The sequence below is a fragment of the Aspergillus caelatus genome (genome assembly GCF_009193585.1).
Source record: "Aspergillus caelatus strain CBS 763.97 unplaced genomic scaffold BDV27scaffold_47, whole genome shotgun sequence".
Taxonomy (NCBI): Eukaryota; Fungi; Ascomycota; class Eurotiomycetes; order Eurotiales; family Aspergillaceae; genus Aspergillus; species Aspergillus caelatus.
The window spans coordinates 47945-70256 of record NW_022475310.1 but is presented as its reverse complement, the minus strand read 5'-3'; the positions used below and the strand labels follow the sequence as shown (position 1 = coordinate 70256).

The 22312-nt window shown below is 46.8% G+C and overlaps 11 protein-coding genes across 11 annotated transcripts; 3 read left to right on the top strand and 8 right to left on the bottom strand.

Annotated features, from left to right (window-relative positions):
• Positions 1–216: 216 nt before the first annotated feature.
• Positions 217–3180, bottom strand: BDV27DRAFT_124960 (RING finger and CHY zinc finger domain-containing protein). Its single transcript, XM_032066223.1, has 3 exons — positions 1850–3180; positions 1419–1783; positions 217–1370 (listed from the first exon to the last, which is right to left on the bottom strand). The coding sequence occupies exons 1-3, from the start codon at positions 3101–3103 to the stop codon at positions 776–778; spliced, it is 2214 nt and encodes a 737-aa protein (XP_031929758.1). The 5' UTR covers positions 3104–3180; the 3' UTR covers positions 217–775.
• Positions 3181–3448: 268 nt separating this feature from the next.
• On the bottom strand, positions 3449–4156 carry BDV27DRAFT_124957 (uncharacterized protein). The gene is made up of 2 exons (XM_032066222.1): positions 3791–4156; positions 3449–3731 (listed from the first exon to the last, which is right to left on the bottom strand). The coding sequence occupies exons 1-2, from the start codon at positions 4084–4086 to the stop codon at positions 3617–3619; spliced, it is 411 nt and encodes a 136-aa protein (XP_031929757.1). The 5' UTR covers positions 4087–4156; the 3' UTR covers positions 3449–3616.
• Positions 4157–4304: 148 nt separating this feature from the next.
• Positions 4305–7961, top strand: BDV27DRAFT_124955 (DUF2293 domain-containing protein). The gene is made up of 6 exons (XM_032066221.1): positions 4305–4780; positions 4833–4952; positions 5059–5349; positions 5415–6155; positions 6246–7564; positions 7682–7961. Exons 1-6 carry the CDS (start codon positions 4646–4648, stop codon positions 7812–7814), a joined length of 2739 nt encoding a protein of 912 aa, XP_031929756.1. The 5' UTR covers positions 4305–4645; the 3' UTR covers positions 7815–7961.
• Positions 7962–8951, bottom strand: BDV27DRAFT_124950 (copper metallochaperone ATX1). Its single transcript, XM_032066220.1, has 2 exons — positions 8699–8951; positions 7962–8401 (listed from the first exon to the last, which is right to left on the bottom strand). Exons 1-2 carry the CDS (start codon positions 8784–8786, stop codon positions 8250–8252), a joined length of 240 nt encoding a protein of 79 aa, XP_031929755.1. The 5' UTR covers positions 8787–8951; the 3' UTR covers positions 7962–8249.
• Positions 8952–8960: 9 nt separating this feature from the next.
• Positions 8961–12541, bottom strand: BDV27DRAFT_87531 (uncharacterized protein). The gene is made up of 3 exons (XM_032077840.1): positions 12225–12541; positions 10272–12156; positions 8961–10216 (listed from the first exon to the last, which is right to left on the bottom strand). The coding sequence occupies exons 1-3, from the start codon at positions 12325–12327 to the stop codon at positions 9247–9249; spliced, it is 2958 nt and encodes a 985-aa protein (XP_031929754.1). The 5' UTR covers positions 12328–12541; the 3' UTR covers positions 8961–9246.
• Positions 12542–12704: 163 nt separating this feature from the next.
• BDV27DRAFT_87529 (kinetochore Spc25 family protein) lies at positions 12705–13699 on the top strand. Its single transcript, XM_032077839.1, has 2 exons — positions 12705–13030; positions 13079–13699. Exons 1-2 carry the CDS (start codon positions 12799–12801, stop codon positions 13621–13623), a joined length of 777 nt encoding a protein of 258 aa, XP_031929753.1. The 5' UTR covers positions 12705–12798; the 3' UTR covers positions 13624–13699.
• An 8-nt stretch (positions 13700–13707) lies between these two features.
• Positions 13708–15276, bottom strand: BDV27DRAFT_87512 (SKI complex subunit WD repeat protein SKI8). The gene is made up of 7 exons (XM_032077838.1): positions 15203–15276; positions 15110–15146; positions 14723–14983; positions 14499–14668; positions 14349–14442; positions 14094–14280; positions 13708–14035 (listed from the first exon to the last, which is right to left on the bottom strand). Exons 1-7 carry the CDS (start codon positions 15203–15205, stop codon positions 13852–13854), a joined length of 936 nt encoding a protein of 311 aa, XP_031929752.1. The 5' UTR covers positions 15206–15276; the 3' UTR covers positions 13708–13851.
• A 187-nt stretch (positions 15277–15463) lies between these two features.
• On the bottom strand, positions 15464–16180 carry BDV27DRAFT_124945 (mitochondrial 54S ribosomal protein bL32m). The gene is made up of 2 exons (XM_032066219.1): positions 15741–16180; positions 15464–15679 (listed from the first exon to the last, which is right to left on the bottom strand). Exons 1-2 carry the CDS (start codon positions 16105–16107, stop codon positions 15642–15644), a joined length of 405 nt encoding a protein of 134 aa, XP_031929751.1. The 5' UTR covers positions 16108–16180; the 3' UTR covers positions 15464–15641.
• Positions 16181–16335: 155 nt separating this feature from the next.
• Positions 16336–18210, top strand: aspD (septin aspD). The gene is made up of 6 exons (XM_032066218.1): positions 16336–16632; positions 16697–16825; positions 16882–16963; positions 17015–17152; positions 17209–17422; positions 17474–18210. Exons 1-6 carry the CDS (start codon positions 16494–16496, stop codon positions 17810–17812), a joined length of 1041 nt encoding a protein of 346 aa, XP_031929750.1. The 5' UTR covers positions 16336–16493; the 3' UTR covers positions 17813–18210.
• A 139-nt stretch (positions 18211–18349) lies between these two features.
• BDV27DRAFT_155681 (guanylate kinase) lies at positions 18350–19266 on the bottom strand (the record flags this gene model as incomplete). The annotated part of the gene is made up of 5 exons (XM_032072189.1): positions 18350–18494; positions 18564–18685; positions 18787–18989; positions 19073–19183; positions 19251–19266. The coding sequence occupies 5 exons, from the start codon at positions 19264–19266 to the stop codon at positions 18350–18352; spliced, it is 597 nt and encodes a 198-aa protein (XP_031929749.1).
• A 23-nt stretch (positions 19267–19289) lies between these two features.
• On the bottom strand, positions 19290–21730 carry BDV27DRAFT_87445 (putative Golgi matrix protein). Its single transcript, XM_032077837.1, has 7 exons — positions 21624–21730; positions 21416–21552; positions 20940–21359; positions 20449–20884; positions 20114–20393; positions 19935–20041; positions 19290–19872 (listed from the first exon to the last, which is right to left on the bottom strand). The coding sequence occupies exons 1-7, from the start codon at positions 21631–21633 to the stop codon at positions 19649–19651; spliced, it is 1614 nt and encodes a 537-aa protein (XP_031929748.1). The 5' UTR covers positions 21634–21730; the 3' UTR covers positions 19290–19648.
• Positions 21731–22312: the final 582 nt, after the last annotated feature.

Genomic DNA, 22312 nt, shown 5'->3' with positions numbered 1-22312 from the left:
CAGCAGTCAAAGATGTATGAGGGTCCATGGGTTGGAATGCGAGCGACTTCCAAGTCTCGGCTGGCCAAAAAGATTTTGGCTAGCGAATAGGCGACTCAACCATCGTCTAGCGCCCGTTGCCTGGGAATGCTGCAGCAGTTCCAGAAACGAACCAATAGTAGTTTTATTATTTGTAGGAGGTACTACTAGTCAAGTCCTACACCTATGGACGTGTAGTTAACTAGACATCATCACGTACGTTCACTTTTTCTGGGATCCTTTACAAACAAGGAACATTGTTCCCATCGACAAATATATGTACATACAAAGCTTTTTGGTGCTGAAGTTGTATGGCTTCAGTGATAGGCACAGCGACGCCTCTATTCAACCCCAGTCGCCTATATGATCATCCCAGTTTATATTTAAACAGTCTCTCGGACACGCTAGCTCCTGTCCGTGTAGTGTTATCGTAAGTTTCTGGTAAGATCCGAGAATGTCCCATGGCTGGCTCATACGAGTCGAACGCTGTTCTCCCGGACGATGAAGCGAGTTTTGAAGCACCAAAAATTGATTGTACTGACAAAGTTCCAGGACACCAATGCTTTATGAACACCACAGAACTGCTAGACATGCTCATCGACACTAAAGTGAGTAAGGGATAAAATGGGAAAAGACAGAGGCGTAGAATGCTACTCTGCCGTCATACAATTTGACCCATGACTGAAAGCGAATGTGCTGGGTATCTACTAATAAAGCAGTAATGGCGTTTGAGAGAAGATTGGCTATTTCGTCGTCTTCACCTGTGTCCAAAGATATCTATCTTCTCGTCATCATCGTCGTCGTCGTCGTCTTCCTCAGAGTTGCCTTCCTCAGAGTTGCTGCAATATGACCGCTCATCATCATCATCACCGTTGCCGGCTTCTGAGGTTCCATCGACCGACTCAGTCCCTCGACTAAGAAATCCATACCTGTACTTAAACTTCGCACCCCAAAAGCGAATTTCGCCGCTATTTTCGGTTTCATTCTCCTTGGGCGCTCGGTCATTAAAGAATGACGTTGACTTTGGTCTCTCAGAGCCACGATCGGGGGGTATGCCAAAATAGTTACTGATCACTGGGGAAACAGCACGGCCACGACTGATACTGTAGGAGAATCGCTCACTTGACTCAGCTGATATTGGTGCATTGGGTCGTGCGTTTGAGTGGATATCCTGGCCGGAGTTGGTGTCAAGTATCGATGTTGTCAATACTGGGAGCGCAATATTGCCCGTGCCTTGAGATGATGACCTTGTTCGAGACGCTATGAAGCCTTCTCTCGCATAACCATCTTCGACTGAATCCAGTGCGTTTCCGCTCAATAATCGAATTTGAGCAGTGTTGTATGATTCGCACCTGGCTCGTTAGTGACCGTCAAACTGGGGGTCATCCAAATAAGCTTACATATCACATCTTAGCCCCAGCCAGTGGTACATAACGACAGACTTTGCACCACAATCGTTACAGTAGATTAAGGCTTTTGTGTCATTGAACTCAGCGGGCATAGGTTGACTTTGGATCGTACGGTCCAGGTTTCGAAAGGTAGATTCCATATTCGTTATAGTTTTGCTGCATATTGGACAGCGATATGAATTTTTTGAATACTCGGAAAGACACTTTTGGTGTATGCTGTGTCCACACCGCATAAAGACGACGGTCTCAGGGGATGTAAACATGTAGTCCCCACAGATAGGACAATCACACTGCGTCGAGCGCTCAATGCATCGATGCGTATTCTCGATCGAGATAGGCAGACAGACGCAGCACGTCTAACATTGTTTATCAGCAATCGCCTATGAGCGCAATTATCCTTTCATTTGGTCGTTGTGGCCTACCTTGCAGTGAAAAAAATCTTTGCCTAAGCCTTGGCCGATTCGACAGATTCCGCAGTCATTGCAATGGTAGATACTTTTGCTAGTGTCGTTGTCCCAGAGCTTGCAGATGTTGCAATAGTACTGCGAAGATTGTTCGCCGCATTGCCTACAAAATTGCGTGGCAGGTTGAGCATGCCCGCATAACATGCATAGCATGCTTTCTGTTTTTGGCCGATCGAGGTGATGGTCTTCTGCCTCATCGTGGCAAAATCGACAAGTATACCATTTCTTGCAAGCGTAACATTGTAGTTTGACATTCCTTTTATAATGTCGACAACCTAGACAAGCCTCCTCGAATTCTTCAGCATCCGTATCATCAATATCTTCAGGGGGCAGTTCTAATTCATCTCTAGGGGAAAAAGTTGGTTTCAAATCTTCAGCTGTCAAACAATACTGATTTTCTTGATGTGCGATCGAAGCTGGGGTAGCAGGGGTTAGGCATTGCTGGTCAAACGATTGACTGCTCCAACGGTGATTTGGAATGACAGATCGATCCGAGCTTGGGGGCCTGAATAGTGACGGTGTTATTCTTATCGTCTGGTCATCCAGATTACTTCGAGAAGCATTATAGTTTTCTGTCATTAAGTCGTGGATCATACGTGCTTGCTCCATGCTACTGTAGTTTAGATCCCGGATGGCATGGATCTTTTTCCTCAAGGCACCCATTCCATCGTCTTCTGGAAGCGAAGAGTGTCCACCCGTATCAACTAGGTTAAGATGACTCTGCGATACTCGCTGGGTTCCCCGCAGGGTTGAGCTTGTTTGTTGAGAGGCATCGTGTGTAGAGATAGCAACTGAGGTGGCCAGCCGTGGTTCCGCCAAATCGCTCCCATGTATGATAACCGCATGGTTGTCTGAGATTTCAGAAACGTTATTGTCAATTATCTGCCTAGCACGGTGCGACAGAGAAAGGGGTTCGGTTTCGTGGTTCTGGTCGTTGAAGCCAGTCGGCCAAAGCACAACGGACGAGGGGCTGTCTTCGGAGGCTACATATTCACCATAAGCCCCTATATTAGGATGCATTTCTTGCTCTGAATATGACATAACACCTCTCGCGATGTTATCGCAGTCGTCTTCGCCTCTGTCTGAAGAATACCAATCATAGATGCTCGAAGCTTGAGTAACAGGCGAGCCGGATTCTTCAGTCTGCTGTGACAGACGACGGGCTTGCCGAACGACGGGTTCGATCAGCAAAGAAGTGATGAGCCCGCTCATGAAGGGCCGGAGGCAACATTTGACTGAGAATAAAACATAGGCGGTACTAACTAGTCTTTTGAAAAGCTGAGTTGCCGAAGTTATGTTGCAACCAGAAGGAATAAATATCCTGCGAAAGTGCCGGAATAAGGAAGGCAAAGCATGTGACAATCAGAGGCCGGGATCGACCGCTGATTTGTTGCATGATTGCCAGATCGTTCTGATGGCGGAACCCCGTGAATCTTAGCTTTATTCACTGAAAAAGAAAATAAAATAAAATAAGAAAAAAAAAAAAATGAACGCGAAAATGAAAGAGGAAAGAATAATGAATACCTAAGGAATTACACTTCTCAACCGCACATATACTGTTATTCAACAGGGGTCATCACTGATGTGTATTTTAAATCGAAAGGCGTAGACTGTATTTCGTACGCACTACATCTCTGCTGGACCCAACTCCTCTGGCTTTCTAGTATCACATAATGAAGTACAACTTTAACCGATGTCTAAAACGAAGAGTAATATTACCCCTTATTATCTGAGGCATGTCCCTAAGCTCTCATTCAGAAGCATTAATGTCAAATTAAATTGCTCATTGGCATCTCTGCGTAGAGTGGACTCTCTTTGGTCAATCCCTAGCCCTTTCAATCTTCACAAGTTAGAGGTAGCACTCTCGCAGTACTTTCATTTTCTCCATATGTCACCTACAATCGCAAATCCTTTCTCACTTGGGGTTGCTCCCAGTACCTAACCATCATCAAATTCTTCACGATCTTATGTTCCATGCCCGCAGCGTTGGCAGCTCGCTGGAGGAAGCGTAGAGTGTTGGCTATCCTGTGTGGATCGAAATCATGACGAGGAGACGAGCGAAACGAAGATCGCAAAGTTCGGAGAAGGACATGGCGCGATGGAGTAGAATAATTAATCACCCGCAGTCCTTGCCGGTAAAGATGACGGTAGGCCTGAATGACAGCTCGCTGATCCACATGAGTGGCACTACTCATGGTGTTTAAAGGTGTAAAGAAAGCTCAAATGACCGCAATGTTCATGACTAGTAAGGAAGGTGGTATGGGCCAGTCTCAAGAGAACATTCGTCGAATTGGAACAGCGCTCAGTTGGGACTAGCCTAGCCGAAACAGGTAGGCGCCTCCTGCGCCCGCGTTAGGCTGCAAATGATCGGCTGGTTGCTACCCTCCGCATCTCTCTTTCTATCTGTATGTTGGTCCGCGGCGCTGCCCTGCAAGCATAGTTTCAATCAATCTGGCCACGTTCCTTCCTTCTTTTTCTTCCATTTCAACGATTGCAAAGCAGTGGCTGCACCGGACGGTTATAATCCTATCTAGCTCCATTTTTTCCTCTAGAGCTGCACGTGTTCTTTGTGTAGAGATGAATCACTAACTGGTCCTACCAAGCTATGGCACGCTACTGATTATTATTTCTTCTCCCGAGCTACATGGCCAGCTCGCCGAGCTCAGCTGTTGTTCGTGCATTGCGTGCTTGAGGAGGCACTGTTATAATGAATGCTTGTCTTCTGTAGTGATTTGAAAACCAAACACCCACCGCATGGCGCGAGTATTTCGACGGCCCGCTTCGGCTCTTGCCAGGCGTGCTTCAAGTAGGGCCGCTCAAAGGGCCGCTCGGAAGCATAAGGTGGTCATGGAATCCGTTACACAAGAGAAGAAAAAGCTTCGGAGTGTTGTATGTTATTGTGTCGTTGGCTTTCTCGGGAGGATCTTGACAGTCGTGGCAGATATCGTTTGAAGCGAAGGCCCCTCCGGGTTATACCTTCATTCCCGCTGGCAATCCCCAGCTCACCTCTGCATGCAAGGAAATATGCCGAAAAGATGGTCTCAACGTTTTTGCTGTCACGGTAGGCCAACAGACGTTTCTCTTCCCATCCGTCCCTCTTCCCGTCGCCGCCGCTCCGTTTTTACTTAGCCTACTTCTCTTCTCTAATTCTTGAGCTTACCTGGCAGACAACTCCGCATATGCACACCCACAATCTTTCTCAGCATGTGCACAGGATTGGGTATCATTTTCCAAGTGCTGTTGTTGCGACTGTATGTATGGATTTAGGTCTCTATCTCACACCAACAGGCAAGGCAATGCCATTTCGAAACATTAGCTATACACAAAATCGCAAACGCACTAACTCAGAATCTTCTCAAACCACCATTAACACTGAGGCTCGGGATGTGTTGAAGGATCTTTTCCCTAATATACCAGACAACGATCTGAACCAAATCATCAAGACTGCGTTTCAAAAAGTATGTGAAGCATTTCTGCACCAGCTAAAAGCAGGCGCGAGATAATCGTACTAAATCAACGGAAGGGTCAACGCAAAGTGGGCACGGCAGTTGAGTTACCCCTCGCTCGCCGAGCACAACTAGCAGTCGTGGCCCATATTCGGCATGTGTATACTGATTACGATCGTCTTCTCAAAACCACATCATTCCACGAGGCTAGAAGTATTGTTGAAGAACCTACCTTAGCCAAATTGGTGGAGTGGAGAGGCGATGATGAAAACGGAAAAACAGTCCTTGAGGATGTCTTCCGCGAAGTCATTGTTATTTCTGATGATGAAGATAGTGATACTGAAGGTGACATACCTCAGGCTGTGGATCGGGACTACAGTGTGAAGATCATTTCGAGCCATCCACGTGCAGAAGACCTTCAAATGAAGCCAGTCAATTACTCAAACTCTACCCATCGAGAACATCACCTGGAAACCTCGGATGAGGAAGCCCCGCCGGGTTTTCATTTTATTCGAATAGCTCCTAAAAGGCCAAGAATTGACCGCCGCGGCTTCAGCAGATACCAAGCCTGGGACCGCGCCATCCACCGATATAGGAATGCAGCCAACCGGACTGACCAACGCAAGCTTTATGTCAGTTCTCCTAATCAGGGAAGACCTATATATGCTACACAGCAGCCCTGGCAGGATAACTTCGAGGTTAATAGGGACCATGCTCCAGTCCAAGGCGTTCTTCATCGGCAGATTTCCGCCGCACCGTACGGGAACACGATTACTGGGCCGCACATATTAGCTATCGACCCTGTGGCAGAACGCCGTGTAAGTTCTCAAGGTGCACTAGTCTTTCACCTAACATAACTATTCTTGCCGGTTAAGTATTAAAACTACGTCGTGCTAATTTTAGAGAAGCCATATGAGGTATATCCTATATCCCGATCACCTCGTCAAAGAGAGGCTGTTCTCAAAGTGGTGCAGGCTCCAGAGTCTTCTGGGGCTAAGCATCTACTCCATCAAGGTGACCCACCAAATGCCCCTGTCTTCGTTAGTGGCCCTAAGAAGGTCCTTGGGAACAATGGGAACCAACCTGGATCTGGCCCTATTCAAGGCAGACCAAACGTCAACCCACAGGACTGTGTCTTACCTTCTATTGAACCTCCTTTGTCACCGGAAAACAATACCCTGGATAATGGCCTATTAGATCACATTGCCGGAAGGATGTCGGGGGGGTGCTCTATTCGCTCATTAACACCACGTCGTCTCCAATACAAGGATATCCAACGCCCATTCCTTGAAGATAGGACGCAAGACCAACTACCAAAAAGAAGGCGCGTGGCTTACTACGAACCTGTCAATGTCGATAAGGGCCTTTCTCACATCGCTCGTACCAGCAACCCGGTGGATGCTTTCACGGGAGAACGGTATATGGCCTTGGGATATCCACCGGGGAAATCTCCTGTTCAGGGTGATATCCATATTCGTAAAAGATATCTAGCACCGTTTGATCCCATTCCTCAATCAGAGTCCCAATTAGGGAAAGTCCAGGTGTCCAGTTTATCTGCTACCCATCATGATCTTAAACCAGGGACCCTGCTCCAGGAAGACTATGAACCTGCAGGACGCCAATCGCTACCTCGTAACCAATCACATGAAACTCGCACGCAGTGGAGGTCGCAGGGACAGCTCCGCCCTTTGCCAGAGGCCGGAATGGCCTTTCCGACGACGCACTGCTCTGATAGAGCTGTTCCTGGGCGGTCTTCTAACTTTAGCGAACAGACGAATTTCCATCAAGACCATTACACCAATGAGAGCACGAAACCATTTAATGTATCAGAGTCTTATAAGTCTACTCGGGGCCACACTAATGACCACGCTCTCATGGCGCTTGGAAATACCCAATGGCGGAGGCACTATGCTGATGATTTCGTTCGTACTATTGATTCGCAGGCCCCAATTCCAATGGAGTATCCGGCACAACATCACTTTTATAGAGACCATGCCCGGGAGCCCCTTACTCAGCAGGCCTATTTTCAACTCCCACATCATCCTTCCTACAACACTACTGTGCCGGGTAATGTCAGCTCAAAGCAGCCTTCTGTTCGAGATTCACTGCATTCACCTGCCCAATGTTATGCTATGATGGATAACTCGGGCATAAGATACCATGATGCTGGCTTGGTCGAGTCTGCATACACAGAGCGGCCATTCCAAGATTCGCATAATTTTCCACGGTATGGTTTTGAATACAGTAGTCTGTTTACGCAGTCATCTCTACACGTGTCCTTCTTTTCCCAACTCGTCCACCATTCTTTCGATGCCGCGGACACGTTGACTAACTTCTCTTGCAGGAAAATCTGTGAACAACAACCACACACACGATACACACCAGAACTAGACCGCCCTACCTATGTGAGGAGAGGCGATCGATCTCAACCCTGTCACTCAGTGCCCGAAGGTAGAACAGTTGTTATTGTGGATTAGGTTGATGAGCTGGTCTGTTTATGGGCGCTCTGTTGCATTGAATCCAGCAGATCTAGTTTCTAGTGTCGATTCCTGCATGGATACTGTACATACATATGATAAGCATAATACCCAAATGTATGCCAATTGACATCGTGATAATCTACTACGGCCATGATAAAAAACAAGTCTGCACCTGAGTATTCAGAACTGTTCAGCACCCTTAGGGCGACCTAAGGTAAACCATTTGCATTCGCCTCTTGAGAGAAGAGTAAAGGGGAAATAGTTTTAATTGTGAGAAGCAGAGGTTTTAAGCGCAGCTCTGTCATGACCATCTCAAGAGAGGCCAGATCAAAGGACTCCTGCCTCCATCGCAACATATGCCGGCTTGCTATCCATCAATTCATCGACCCGAGTTCTTCGAAAGTGTGGCCACCTGTCGGCAAAGCGTTCCACTCACACAGCCATGGTTTGCCCATCTGCTTCTCCAGCATTGACTGTCTTCCCAGTTTTCTTGATAGTATCCAACACTCTCTCATATGGCACGGACGGTTCCGTCACGACGGTGGCAGTTTGAGAATTCAGACTGACATCGAAAGATTTGACACCTGACAATAAAAGAGTTAGTGAGCTGCGAGTTATCTATGTTCCGTAGATTACTAGATAGCCATTGTCGTGGTCAATTATTTACGCATCACTAGTATGCCAGGGAGTATTTTTCTTTTTTTCTTTCTTTCTTTCTTTCTTTCTTTCTTTCTTTCTTTCTTTTTTCTTTTTTCTTTTTCCCTCTTCTTCTTTGCCTTCTCCTCTTGGTCTATCTATGCATGATTTTGGGGGGAGGGGGGTTCTAGTCGAGGTTCAGGGGATGTGGGGAAGAAGAGGGGGGAGAGAGAAACAACACCTACCTTCCAACTTCTTCAGTACTCGTTCTACGGCCCCAGAGCAACCGCCACAGCTCATGGTGATGTTAAATTTGTACTGGTGTTCAGACATGGTCGAATGATCGGTCCGTTTTGTTTAAAGGAGGATGGAGGGGAAGTGTCTCTTCTGAGGTAGCGTTAGGCGAGGGATTTGGTGGGGAACAAGATCAGTTAGTCGGAGCGGAAGAGGGCAAGCCAATATTTAAAGTATTCATGGGTGTTGTTGGTAAGATGTAAATGATGTGATTCTCTCGGCCCAGGCCAGGCACAAAGGCTACATATATATCAACTATCTGAAAGGGAAAAATGCAGTAACCACCCATACTCTCTACATGAAACAATGAACTTAATCTATTTTAGGCTAAAAAATGTAATTTCTCTTATTCATATCCTTCTCATTTCGCTATTGATTTCCAAGGAGGACAAATGACTACACCTCTTCCCTTTTACCTCCTTCGCCTCCTTTTTCGCTCTCTTCCTCCCCTTCCCCTCTTTTAGCCTTACTCGAGCAGAAAGAGACCAAACCTAGGCGACTAAAAGCCAGCCGCTCGCTTCTTCTTTTTTGCCTTCACAGTACTTTTCCTCCCAGCTTCTCGGCCACCAAACGCCCCTCGCTCGACTTGGGTCATAGGAAGGTCGTCTTCTATGACCTGACTGCTCTGAAGTCGCACCATGGGCTGTTCATTGATCTCAGGCTGGCTGCCCCATTCTCGGACAGTAGGTGCTGCTGATGTCGCTGGACGAGGGGCGAAAGAGTCTACTTTCTTTTTCTTCAACCTGCGCTTTGGGGTCATATCCTTAGTGTCCCACTGCGATTCCTCCAGTTCCAGTGCTTGTACGGTTCTTTGCCAGTCATATGTAGCTGGGTCTGTCCCCGGTAGCCAGTGTTGTAATATATTTGTCACATTTGGAGACACAAACCGCTTCCGCTCGCCATCGAAATCGGTAAAAGCAGCTAGGGTTGAGTTAAGGAATCCCGAATTTTCATCAGATGTTCCACGGTCTTCGGTTGCGAAGCTACTCCAGTCACCTTCTCCTGGTATGGCAGACGGGAAGAGTGCCAGTTTCCCGCTCCTGAACTCCGAGGTAAACTCTGAACTGGATGGTAGCGCACCTTCTCTTTGGTTTGATGATTGGGAATTAGTTCCATTCGATTCATAATTTATCCTATGCGCTGCGACCCGTGCCAAGGCAAAATCAGTTGCAACATTTCGGATGATTTTTTCCTTCGTGATTCGTGCGCGAATAGGTATATTATGGGACAGGGTAAGCCAATCATTGACTGATTGGTCATATATCTCTATCAGGCCAGATCTAGAAGACTCTGTCGATTGAATAGGCTTGGTAGATCGCAAATTTAGATGGCCAGGCAGTTGCATTACAAGCTGTTGATGTCTGTGGGTGCATGTGTTATCTGTTAAGAGCGCAGATAGCAAGTCCTCGACATCCTGTGCAATCTGGTCAACATCATCTAATGACGAGCTGTGACCAAGAATTTCAAGCCTAGGGGTAGTCAGTACCATGGCGTTTAAACGATATATTTCTTCATGAATCATACAGAGTCTGACTAGCCGCTTGGCTCGCTGGAGATGCAGGTATCTTTCTTTTCAACTCTTTGAGAGACTCCTGAAAGCCCTTCTCATGCCTCTGACCGGGATCGCCTCCCGGTGAAACCATGAGTCTCCCAATTGCAACTTCATAAACCTGCGAGAAGTCGATAGCCCATTGGGAAATTGCAAGTGGTGTAATATTAGAAATCCCAGTATCTGGGAGAGTAGGCGTTCCAGGGCTTACTACAGACTCGTCGCAGTCATCAACTATGAAATCCCCGTAAGACTGTGATGAATGCAATTGCCTTTGGCGTGTCGTTCCATAGCGCCTTTTCAACCGGATGATATTATTTTCCACGTCTTGCCTACCCGAAGCACCGTTATCGGAAGGCCCAACATATATTGATTCATGAACAGATAGGCGTGAGTCTAACATGAAAAGCTTTATAAGCTTCACGCCCGGATCACAATCTCTTATTCCCGCCGTCGATGGTAGATGCATGATACTTCTGAAAACGAGTGATGAAAACCGTGACAGGCTAGGTTGACACTCGACGTTATATTCAGACCCCAACGGGATATCTAAAACAAAGGGATCGGGCATAGGTTCTATGTCTTCATGGCTGGTGGATACTGCAGGGCAATGGAAAGTCAGTGCAACGTGGCTTAGTCTTGAGTACAGCACAAGATAGAGGTCCTCATATATAGAGAGATGTGCCAATCGCAAAGTAGTGTCTTCCGGATCTCGAAAGTGACGCCAGGACAAGCGAGGAAAAAGGGAGGGTTTTTTCCCATCTTTAGCGGCCACAACAAAGTCAGTGTTCACATCTAGCCAGAAGACCCGCGATGTCGTTAAGATGAAGATATTGGATACGTTGCAGGAGCTCCGCTTAACATCCAAAATCCACTCCGAATTTTTCTTCAGACCAAGCTCTATAGGGTAAGGGCATGCCTGATCGTCTTCCGTCCGATAGAGCATGGGACAACGCCTGTCAGAGACAATTAAACTATTGACATCTCCAACCCACTCTATGGCCGCCCATCCATCATGTCGAGGATAACCGTCTATATCGTGGCTGTCACCAAAATCCAGCCATGGTAGTGCGCCGGATTTGACGCGTGCAACAGTCCAATTACCTTTATTCTGTCTGTGACGACCAGATATCTCCCAAATGCTCCAGCTTCCCCGCTCATCAACAATGCCGATTTGCTTCTGGTACCAAGGATTGAAAGTCACGGCTGCATGTGCAGAGCCGCCAGTTTGAGAATTGGATATTTCCACCAATGGGTTTGCATCTAGACGTGTAGCACGGGAGCTACTTGGCAACATCTGATTGCTTTTGTGGCATGTGTGAGCAGGCATAGGCCGCCTATGATAGAGTGGCCGGAACACCAAGGTAGAGTGAGGAAATCGGGCCGCCATCCACGTTGGCTTCTCTTCCACGGTGCGCGCAAAACATATCTGGCGGACAGGGGCGCCTCGTGCAGACCACTCGGCACTTCCGGTTTCCTCAATGGAGGGGACACGCATAGGGACTGTTGTACCTAGCTTCAAGTCCACCCAATCTTCGTCCAGTTTGTATAAGGAAATGGCATTGCCACACTCGCCCGACGCAACTACTGCGATCGGGACAGTTCGGCTCCCCGATTCATCGTTCTCGAGGTCCACTGCATACCCCAGGTCTAAGAGTGACGAGACTAAAGGGTCGCATATCTCGCTTGTCGTTGTGACGGTATGGGAGAGAGTCTCATTGTTAACGAGCGGCCAGCAAGCTGCAAGCTCGGGGTAAACCTTTGAGACGAGACTCTTGTTCTCGATTTGTGATGATTGTGGGGCTGTAAGGGGCGATGTGATAGTGGTCTTCGTTGCCTCAGCGAAGATTATACGAGGTGCTTATAGCAGGGTCAGAGTCAGTATGAGGGAAATCAGCAAACGATTCGTATTGTCCAGAGAAACCTACGCGAAGCCAACGTCCGGGAAAATTCCCAAATCTGTGTCTCCGGATGGTATACCGCTTTACCCAAGTGCCCATATTGTAGAGCACTGGCAGAATGTTCATCCATGGGGGTTCTCTTGGCTCCTGACGATATGTACAAGCTCTAGCCTTGCAAGCATATCGAGAACCGACCAGTAGGGCGTTCAATGACGCAGTTCAGGTTAGCTTAAAAGACACGAGCAACTTCTTCGCAGGTGTGGTCATATATATGCGCTTCTACCGGCCATTGAAAAGTGAACATATGGAATGGTCGTCAAGCATATATAAATATACTAATGCATGCACCGCAAGTTAATGGCTTTTTTTTAATTGACATATCTGCCACCTCTTACCGCCATAAACACGTATCAAGTGTCCCGCATTAGAATCACGTGATACTTATTTGCCAAAGTCATTGCCAAGTCTTAGTGCGACTGTTGCACCGCAACAAACAGTTCAGACGAGAATTACCACATTTTTTAGTGGAACTATACCCTTCCTTACTTGTTTATGATTAAAACGTGAATGACATCAGAATTAGGCGTTGCGCTCACTCATCATGGCTTCTTCTTTCGAACCCTCATTATCGACTAGTGGCATGCGTCCACCTCTCACATCAGCAGATGCACCTTCTATGGCTGATTCACTGCCTAGTATAGACTTCGGTTTTGAGGATCTACGCAATCGCATGGCCCAATTCACTGCTCGATTCGATGCTTTCATTGAGAAAGGCAGAAAACAAATATTGGAGGAGAGGAATCAGTTCAAGATTGGGTTGGCAGAACTACAAGGTGCGTATATGTGGACACTCAAAGGTACTGTGACTAATTCATGCTTAGAGGACCAACGAATGAAACAGAGGGATATCGAAATCTTGAATCTCAAGTCGCAAACTCACGACCAAACTATTCAGAAGGAAGCCGCCGAAGCCGCCGAGATGCATGGCACAATTTCATCTGTAACGATGGAGCGCGATTCTCGTCTCGCTAAGCGAGATCGCCTGAAACAACAAATCAACGAGACACAGAAGGCTATAACCCAGAAAGTGGAAGCCCAGAAGGCTCATGCCCGGCATCTCGATGCACAGGCCCGCCTAAACATACCAGAGCTAGAATTCTGGCAGGATTATCTTTGTCTTCGGATTGAGGGGGCCGGGCGGGAGGATCGCCTGAAGTTCATCTTTAGCCACCTACTCGAGAAAGATTGGGAAGCTGAAGCCTGGTTTGAACTCGGCACGTCTAGTCGCGATTACGAAGTGTTTCATACACGCCCCAAAGTAGACAGGGATGCTCTTAATAGGGAGTTAGATATTTTAAACGAGGATCGCGACTTTGGCGCTTTTCTAAAAAGGATGCGCCGTCTGCTTGTCGAAACAATGAAATAGAAAAGGCCCACTAGTTGGTACGGTAGCGGAATTTGACTATGTTGAAGACAGCATAGCTTCTTATGTTGATGGTCATGAATTATGGCCTGGTGTAGCCGAGACAAATGCATTGCTAAGAAAGGTAAAAGTATAAAGTTCTCTAAGCAGTCAACAGGAAATTTACTCGATCTGTTATTGAGACATCTGCAGAAGTATGCCTAAGTCTCATGGATTGCACTTGTCAACAAATCAACCGCCTGTAGCTTCCCTGTAGAATGATATGCTGCGGCTTGCCCCGGCCGTGGCAAACCCTTCTGACTTCCCAATATTCGGTAGCCATTTGACGTTCCAAACGGCTCTCTCCGTTTCGGAATGCGTTGCAACACATGTTCTAGTATCGATCGACCAGACCTTCACTTTTCCATCGAATGATCTTCTATATCATTAGCGCAAATCTGTTGAGCAGTTCAGGTGTTAAAGGAAAGGCATACCCGCTTAAAAGATATTCTCCCGTGTGGCTCCAAGAAAGCGACAAGACCCATGCTGAATGCCCTGGGAGATTGGCCACCTGCTCGCCAGATGAAGTGTCATACAACACGATCACGTTGGAGTCTCCACCAGCAGCAAGAAACTTTCCCCCGGGGGAGAATGCAACAGCTCGCACGGGCTTCACTAGGCCTGCAAGATATCAGATAAGCCTGTCAATTAAATATGCGGGATTATAGGGATGTATGTGAGGCATGTACCTGACAAGCTGAACGGCATACGACCTGTTTCCGTGCTGAAGATATAGACGCTGCCATTCTCATGCCCGCTAGCTATGAAGCGGCCATCTGCCGACTATATGAGACTGTCAGTGCGACCGAAAGAGATGAAAAACTAGGTAGACAGGTTACCAAGTCTATGCAAGTACCAAAGCTACCTTTGGTCTCATAATAACGTATTTGTTCGCCATTGGCATCCAAATCCCACACTCGAATGTGCCCATCTTGGCTTACACCGGCAAGATACTGGCCATCGTCTGACAACGCAATTGCCCAAGTATCAGTGGATCCTGCGCTACCAGCTGTTCAGATGTTAATATAAGAAGCCACTCGAGGATTAAAGCACATTCGATTACCTGAGGCTGTCTTATTTTCGGACCAGGTTCCATCATGACAGGACCAAACCCTGATCTCACCACCAAAACCAACACTCACTGATCTCGACCCACTGCCATCAGTTACAACATGATGACACCCAAGTTTATGGGCTTCATCGATTGATTGTACTAACGGGAAATCAAGGTCAGCGGTCGAGTGAATCTTGAGAGCAGAGACACCAGAAGCCGATATAATCTGCTTGTTGGTTATAGCCAATGAAAAGATATCAGTAGGGTGTGCTATACACTATTAGCACAACATTAATCAGATACGGGATAGGAGAAAAGGGAGAGTGGTAGAAGAGTTAGGGGAAACAAGTTCGGCTTGGGGAAGCGTAAGAATATGGAGGAACTCCCTATACATACCATTATCTGCGGAACCGCAGGATAGATACTGTTTCGACTATGATTGAATGTCAGAATAGGCGGTTGTAATATAATTTATTTCCGAAGGCTTACCATTGTAAAATGTCTTAACCATGTATGGGGACAATCTAGTTCGCAGGCATCCACGCTCTGCGGGGATGAACAAAGTCGATGTAATTCGCGACAATAGTGGGACAATTTCACCGTCGGGTGAGATCATCAAGGCCCGCCTTCATATGAGCCAACAGTGGCATTCTTAGAAACTTACATACTACGCAATTTGCAGGCATTGGTAATAATTTAGCAGGAAGTACGAGATATGGCCATTCGATTGAGGAAGTCTTTTTTTTTTTTTTTTTTTTGGCAAAATAATATTGTAAACAAACACGTAAATTTCCCTGTCAGAACCAGACGCCGAATGCCATGCAGCATATATATATCCGACACTTCATGTATAGTAAAAGTACAAGCCCCAAGAGCACAGTTAATCCACCGCTTTCCTCGCCTTCACTGACACTGTCAGTCTTCATTCTCAAGCAGTTTGGGTTTGCTTCCATTGCTTTTTAATATCTGTCAAGTCATTAATTGTCGAACTTGGACCTGATCAAGACGGTGGTGCAAAGTCACATACTCTCAACACAGTGTGGGCATAAAACATGCGCACGCTTTATTTGACCGCACCCAGGGCAGGTGTTGATGCTTTTGACATCCTTCAAAGCCTTCCCAGCCATCTGTCTATGACGTTTTTTCATGTGGGATGTTTTCTTTTTTGGTACGGCTCGGAGTACAGAGTCCCAGACATCGGACAGGAGCCCCGGTATATTCAATGACAATGTGGCGGCTTTAAGAAGAGTGCGAGAAAAATTGGGGGATGTCTGCCTGGAAGTCTGCCAGATTCGAGACCATCGTCCTCCGACGGAAGACATCGTTTCGGAGGCCATGAAGATACGCGGCAGAATCTGCGAGGAAGAGGTAAATGAAAGCGATCGCAGTGCCATGATGCCCAAGTCTGGGAGTAGATCTGCTGAAATGAAGGTAACTGAAGGGAATTGGGAGTATCTGATATCAAAAAATTATGCCGCTGGAAAGTGAAGCTACCCACCGACATTGCTGACTTTGGTCCGGAGATTGGCCTAATCCCGAAGCAGACTAGTGGCCCCCTGAGAGCGCAACAACAATTAAAGGGGCCCATACCGGTGATGGTCTGCATCTCTCCATCTCTAGTCAAACTAGCCACCTGGGGTAGAAAGCTCATCTTTCTAGTAGTAGACCTCTTTGGTAGTCTAAATCGTGTTTGATCTTCCAGTCGTCACACTCACCTCACCCCTATTGATCCCGTCCGCTGCTCATTGAAGAGAACCCCAGGTAACTCGTTCTCTCCACCATGGCTACCACTACTACCTCGAATTCGACCACCCCGGCTACTGTTTTCCCTCGCAGCCATGTCGGTTTCGACAGCATCACCTCCCAGATTGAAAGGAAACTCCTCAAACGTGGCTTCCAGTTTAACGTGATGTGTGTTGGTAGGAGCTCCCTGACCTACTTCTCTATAGAAAACCATTGACCTCAAACTGACTGTTGAGAAAGGCCAGACGGGTCTTGGAAAGTCTACTTTGATTAACACTATCTTTGCTTCCCACTTGATTGACTCGAAGGGTCGTCTGACCCCTAATGAACCTGTGCGCTCGACCACGGAAATTCAGACCGTCTCCCACAGTAAGTCAACGTCGCCCATTTATACGGAAGGTACCCCGTTAATATTCGGCAACTAGTAATTGAGGAAAACGGCGTACGTCTCAGGCTGAACATTGTTGACACCCCTGGATACGGGGATCAAGTTAATAATGACAGATGGTATATGACGTTCCTCTCATGTTCGCGTTAGTTAAGCTAATCTTTTACTAGCTGGGACCCTATTGTCAAATACATCAAGGATCAACACTCCGCGTACCTTCGAAAGGAGCTTACCGCTCAGCGTGACCGTTATATTCAAGATACCCGTATTCACTGCTGCTTGTTCTTCATTCAACCATCCGGCCATGCGTAAGATCCGAAGCCTCTGGGATTGGCGAGATATGGCCGAGCTGACTATACTCTAGGCTCAAGCCCATTGACATTGTCGTTTTAAAGAAGTTATCTGATGTCGTCAATGTTGTTCCTGTAATTGCCAAGGCCGATTCACTTACTCTCGAGGAACGTCAGGCGTTCAAGGAAAGAATCAAGGAGGAGTTTGCTTTTCACAACCTGAAGATGTACCCGTATGATAACGACGAGCTCGATGACGAGGAGCGCGCGGTCAATGTTCAAATCAAGGTCTGCACCTCTCTAATACGTGTACTCAATCTGCCTCTGATACATAAGCAGGACATCATTCCATTTGCCGTGGTTGGTAGTGAGAGAACTATAGTTGTCAATGGTCAACAGGTTCGCGGCCGACAGAACCGCTGGGGTGTTATCAATGTGGAGGATGAGAATCACTGCGAATTTGTATACCTGAGAAACTTCCTCACTCGCACCCATCTCCAGGACCTCATTGAGACAACAAGCCAGATCCACTATGAGACCTTCCGTGCTAAGCAGCTTCTTGCTCTGAAGGAGAGCAGTGCAGCGGGAGGTCACAGTGGTGGCAGCCGGCCCATCAGTCCCTCGGCCGACAGGGAGCTCAGCCGCAACTCTCAGCGGATGACCATGAATGGCTATTAACGGCGCACGAGAGCGTCAAGGATAAATCTCAATGCTCCATGGTGCAAGCCGTCCATGCCAGCTGTTTACATACATACATAGGTGCACACGCAGACAACTTAGGAGCAGTGTCGAGCATCCCTTCACCTTTCCTTTTACTTCATACATAACTTTACTTTTATACCAGCATGTTCTTACAGATATCCTTTTAACTTCTGATTAGCTCTTGGCTTACTTCGTTGCTTATTTTGCTATCTCCCAGCACGGGAAGCGAGTGTCTTTATTCCGTTTTCTACGATTGAGATTGTTATTGCGGATCAGAAAGCGGCTAGCAATGATAGCGTTAGCATCATTTTTATTGCCTCATGTACTTAAATTTCTTAATCATCACCCCACGAGGGAAATACAGCTGATACAACCCAAAAGTGCTGCTGAATAATGCATTATAAACAATAGGATCAATCACCGTCCATGACGTTGCCAATCCTGCAATATCTTGTCAATCATGACATACCTTGCACAGAACAGATTTTTATGCCATAAATTAGTTGATTATTGCTAGGCGCCAAATTTACCGTTGTCGACAATCCAGTCCCTCAACTCAACATAAGCTTTTTCCACATCATCATTGACAACTAGCTTGTCATGTGCGCCAGGCTCCTTGGCATACTCGAGTTCATTTTTGGCCTGTGCTAAGCGTTTACTGTTGAAGTTGCGGTCAATACCTTCTCGCATATAACAGAAGAGATGCGACCCTTTCGATATAACTCACCTCAAGCTCTCTTCGGACTCAGTACCTCTACCTCGCAATCTCCGTTCTAGTTCTTCAACCGACGGCGGTGCGAGAAACATAAAGCGAGCGTTCAGGTCGGTACGCTTCACTTGCTTCACGCCCTGTTCAATTAAGGCCATCAGTACGGCTTTCTCGGCCTAGTGTTCATCCCCCGTGAAGCTTATGTGTTTTGAGGTCCGTGGAAACATATGGATTCAATTACCTCCATCTCAATGTCGAGGATACAAATCCTACCCCTCTCTGCAATATCTTTCACGGCCTGGACACTGGTACCATAGTGGTTCCCTCCAAACTGCGCATGTTCAATGAACCCATTTTTGCTCACAAGGTCCAGGAAGTCCGCTTTGGTTGTGAAATAATATTCGCGCCCATGCTGCTCGCCCGGCCGTGGAGCTCTGGTGGTGTCTGCACTCGATAAGCAATGGTTAGCTTACAGAAAAGCGAGGCATAGAATTGTTGTTGAAAAACTAAAAAGATTCAGGACGGACGCGAAACAGAAAACCCAAAGGTGTCGGGATATTCAGCAAACAGTCGCTTTAGTAGAGTTGATTTCCCAGCACCAGAGGGGCCCGATACCACTACTGGGCGAAACTTTTGCACTATATACAGGTCAGTATCCTAGTTGGTTCACGCGCGTCGAGTGGTATGCGCTAACGGGATTCGCACCAGCACTGGTTGACATTGTCAAAGCTGAGCGGCGAGTGAACAACTGGAAACGTCCACTATAAGAATGCAAGGTTAAACGAGACTTTAAAACGCCTTGCATAGACAGGAAAAGCTGGAAACGAAGCCTAGGAGACACCTCAAGAACTGCCGCATTTTTACTCAGATAAATTATGTAAAGGCGGTGACCACAGAACTACGGCAAACACCACAAACAGGAACCGACTGCTTTCATTCAGTTGCATGTAAATTCGGTCATAAACAAAAAAATTAGAAGTACAAGTTCTGATAAGGTCCTGCTTATCATATAGCTCACGGAGGACTATACTAACAAGCCCTTGACACAGTATATGTGAGCAGCAACGGATGTGTGTCGGCTGTCTTCTAGATACCTACAGCTTTCAAGGCTTTGGTTGTGTATATTCCTGCGCAGCCTGAGATTCCTGCTCGAGAAAGTTGGACCACAGCTCCGCCAGCGACTCCTTGTTTGAGTTCCCATTATCTAAGAATTCAGTAGCCAGCGTTGGGGTGCTAGGGGTATGATGGATAGGTGTACTTGGAACTCTAAGCTTGTTAGAGGTACTTGAGGTTCCTGGGCGTGCTAGACCGGCCTGTTCACGCTGTTCTGATGCCGATTTGTCAACTCTCGGCTCCGAGGGAGGAGAAATAAAAATTAACATCACATACCATCTGTCCAACCTAGAAGAGCTGCAATAAGTTGCAATATCTGAAATTTTTTTGGGTCTGACCGATCAAGAGTAAGAAAATGCAGAAAGTGGTTTGTAACAATATGCCTAACAGGGATCGTCAGCAGATGCCAAAAAAGCTACTGAGGAGCTTCTCTGGTATGGTGAGTCTCGACGTGCCTGTCAACATTGTCCTCGGGCTTCCCTTTCTTGAGAAACCTCAAGGCCTTAGTCAAGTGATCGTTCAGCGTCACCGCCTCGTGTCTGAGTTTGCCAATGAGGAGGTTCTTTTCCTTTACTTCTTTCTCAAACGGCCTCACTCGCTCCAGTTCTTTCTGAGCACTTCGGAGAACTGTATCAGCATCCAACGCCTTTTTCTCTGCAGAATGAAGAGCCTGTTTTAGCTCTTCAAGTTGAGCGTTCGAGCTCTCCACGAGCTCACGAAGTTCTTTTCTGCGAGCTGGGATAGGTTAAACCTTTCATTCATGACAATTTATATGTAAGGTTTTACCTACCTGTCTGGATTTCCTGCAGGGCTCGCTGTAACCCGTCCATAGCGGCTAACTGAGAATCGCGCTCATTGGATGTTCTTTCATAGGCATCTTTGAGGCTAGCAAGCTGCTCCTCAAGGTCTACGACTTTCTCGCCTAGGGTTTCCCTGATAGACCGCTCTTCCATAGCAAGAACTTCCCAATTGTGCATGGCCTCCTTAGCTTGCTCGAATTCGGATTGAAGATATGATTGTTGCTCAAGTAGTTCCTCCTTCTCCTTCAGCCAGTTCTGCTGTGACAGGTTCGTCCGGTCCCGTAATGTTGAGATCTCGTTCGACTTGTGTTCATTCGCTTCCGAGAGCTCTGCCAGCTCAGAGCACTTCACCTGAAAATTCTCTTTCAACGCTGAGTTCTGTTCTTCCAGCTCCTCTATTTTCAATCTAGCTTGAGCAAGTTCCTCCTATCAAAAAGTTAGCTATAGAGCAACGGTTCGGGTTTAATGTGATCGGACGCACAGCATCTTCCTTGAGTCTTTCACCTAGCTGCGACTTGATCGTATTGACGCGCTCCAATAGCTTCTGGAACTGTGATTCTGCGTGTTCCTTTTTGCCCTCGGCATCATTCAGTTTGTACTGTAGAGCTTCCATGCCCGCTCGATGCTTAGATTGTATTTCTTCTAAAGACCTCCGCATGTCCGTCACCTCAGCACGTAGTGAGTCCCGATCCCGTACAAGAGCGTCGAACCGTTCTTTCGATTGGAGTGCATCGGGGGGTGATTTGGCCATACTGCGAAAGTCCTCCTTTTCTCCATATAGGGACACTGCTTGTCGCTGGTTACTGGAGTCATTTTTTTTACCATCATTGGAGGCGCTCCCATCTTCACTCATGTGGGTCTGATTCTCCGTAACTGTCTCCTCGGTCGACTTGGGCATGACCTGGTCTCTATTATCAGTAATCGCAGTGCAGATTAATTAGGCGTAAGAACACCCACACTTGAGTTAAGCAAGTCGGATGATCCCTCCTCCCATGGCTTTGCAGAAGTGTCCTGCTGCTTTTCAACATCCTTGTTATTGCCTTCCCCGTTCTTTGCAGAGCCCTTGTTCTTCCTCTTGTTTCTCGGGTTGCTGTCTGCTCAAGGGTGATTTGTAAGAACAGCACTACGAAGAGAGTATGCGAGCTGCTCGTTGTCAAATGCGTACCTTCGTGCATATTTTTTTTTTCTCTTTTTTTAAATAGAATTTTCGGGATATGTTATGTCTCTTAAGTCGAAGATGGAGGCCACTCGGGCGTGGTTACGAGATCAAGACCATAGCTGTCAACATCCTTTAGCGCGGCCGCAGTTATTCGCTAACTCCCGAACCTCCCGCTTATTTATGTACATACAACAACATGCTACTACGAAGTACCTCAAATACATTGAGCTGCGAAAGCACCTGACTTAGCGGAAGCAAGAAAGTGTCTTCCAATATCTATGTTACTATTTTGTGGTATGAATTCGAGTTTGGGTCATTGGGTTCAAGTAATTTCCAATTTTCCCATTAGCTATTTGCATCTAAGCACCACCACGTAGTAGCTTCCAAGACCAAAGGTTAGACACAGAACAGAAAAAACTTACCATAAAGGATATTATTGAACCATTCATGGCCAACAGGATCGCTAATAAATCAAAAGGATATATACAACTGAAAAAAAATAAAATAAAATAAAATAAGCAGTGCTTGCTTTGGTTTCCGATGAGAAACCAGGTAGAACTGGTGATCAAAGTGAGGATACTCTCAGGCGTTCAGTACTATGCCTAAACCGATGTGGAAGTGGAAATATTGGTTTGATAAATCCACAAAACGGTTTTCCACGGAAACTGGATTTTTGTGATCACATGAAGTCATCA

Coding starts and splice junctions, on each gene's coding strand:
- BDV27DRAFT_124960 (XM_032066223.1), bottom strand. CDS start 3,103: ATGAGCGGGCTCATCACTTCTTTGCTGATCGAACCCGTCGTTCGGCAA. Junction 1,784..1,849: donor AAGATTTTTTTCACTGCAAG/GTAGGCCACAAC, acceptor AAACAATGTTAG/ACGTGCTGCGTCTGTCTGCC. Junction 1,371..1,418: donor CTGGGGCTAAGATGTGATAT/GTAAGCTTATTT, acceptor CTAACGAGCCAG/GTGCGAATCATACAACACTG.
- BDV27DRAFT_124957 (XM_032066222.1), bottom strand. CDS start 4,086: ATGAGTAGTGCCACTCATGTGGATCAGCGAGCTGTCATTCAGGCCTAC. Junction 3,732..3,790: donor GTGAGAAAGGATTTGCGATT/GTAGGTGACATA, acceptor TAACTTGTGAAG/ATTGAAAGGGCTAGGGATTG.
- BDV27DRAFT_124955 (XM_032066221.1), top strand. CDS start 4,646: ATGGCGCGAGTATTTCGACGGCCCGCTTCGGCTCTTGCCAGGCGTGCT. Junction 4,781..4,832: donor AGAAAAAGCTTCGGAGTGTT/GTATGTTATTGT, acceptor CAGTCGTGGCAG/ATATCGTTTGAAGCGAAGGC. Junction 7,565..7,681: donor GATTCGCATAATTTTCCACG/GTATGGTTTTGA, acceptor CTTCTCTTGCAG/GAAAATCTGTGAACAACAAC.
- BDV27DRAFT_124950 (XM_032066220.1), bottom strand. CDS start 8,786: ATGTCTGAACACCAGTACAAATTTAACATCACCATGAGCTGTGGCGGT. Junction 8,402..8,698: donor AGTACTGAAGAAGTTGGAAG/GTAGGTGTTGTT, acceptor TTTTATTGTCAG/GTGTCAAATCTTTCGATGTC.
- BDV27DRAFT_87531 (XM_032077840.1), bottom strand. CDS start 12,327: ATGGATGAACATTCTGCCAGTGCTCTACAATATGGGCACTTGGGTAAA. Junction 12,157..12,224: donor TTCCCGGACGTTGGCTTCGC/GTAGGTTTCTCT, acceptor CCCTGCTATAAG/CACCTCGTATAATCTTCGCT. Junction 10,217..10,271: donor CAAGCGGCTAGTCAGACTCT/GTATGATTCATG, acceptor GACTACCCCTAG/GCTTGAAATTCTTGGTCACA.
- BDV27DRAFT_87529 (XM_032077839.1), top strand. CDS start 12,799: ATGGCTTCTTCTTTCGAACCCTCATTATCGACTAGTGGCATGCGTCCA. Junction 13,031..13,078: donor TGGGTTGGCAGAACTACAAG/GTGCGTATATGT, acceptor ATTCATGCTTAG/AGGACCAACGAATGAAACAG.
- BDV27DRAFT_87512 (XM_032077838.1), bottom strand. Junction 14,443..14,498: donor TTGGTACTTGCATAGACTTG/GTAACCTGTCTA, acceptor AGTCTCATATAG/TCGGCAGATGGCCGCTTCAT. Junction 14,281..14,348: donor TATGCCGTTCAGCTTGTCAG/GTACATGCCTCA, acceptor GATATCTTGCAG/GCCTAGTGAAGCCCGTGCGA.
- BDV27DRAFT_124945 (XM_032066219.1), bottom strand. CDS start 16,107: ATGGCACTGCGATCGCTTTCATTTACCTCTTCCTCGCAGATTCTGCCG. Junction 15,680..15,740: donor ATGCCCACACTGTGTTGAGA/GTATGTGACTTT, acceptor ATGACTTGACAG/ATATTAAAAAGCAATGGAAG.
- aspD (XM_032066218.1), top strand. CDS start 16,494: ATGGCTACCACTACTACCTCGAATTCGACCACCCCGGCTACTGTTTTC. Junction 16,633..16,696: donor GTTTAACGTGATGTGTGTTG/GTAGGAGCTCCC, acceptor CTGTTGAGAAAG/GCCAGACGGGTCTTGGAAAG. Junction 17,153..17,208: donor ATTCAACCATCCGGCCATGC/GTAAGATCCGAA, acceptor ACTATACTCTAG/GCTCAAGCCCATTGACATTG.
- BDV27DRAFT_87445 (XM_032077837.1), bottom strand. Junction 21,360..21,415: donor CCGACTTGCTTAACTCAAGT/GTGGGTGTTCTT, acceptor AATAGAGACCAG/GTCATGCCCAAGTCGACCGA. Junction 19,873..19,934: donor TCTTCTAGGTTGGACAGATG/GTATGTGATGTT, acceptor AATCGGCATCAG/AACAGCGTGAACAGGCCGGT.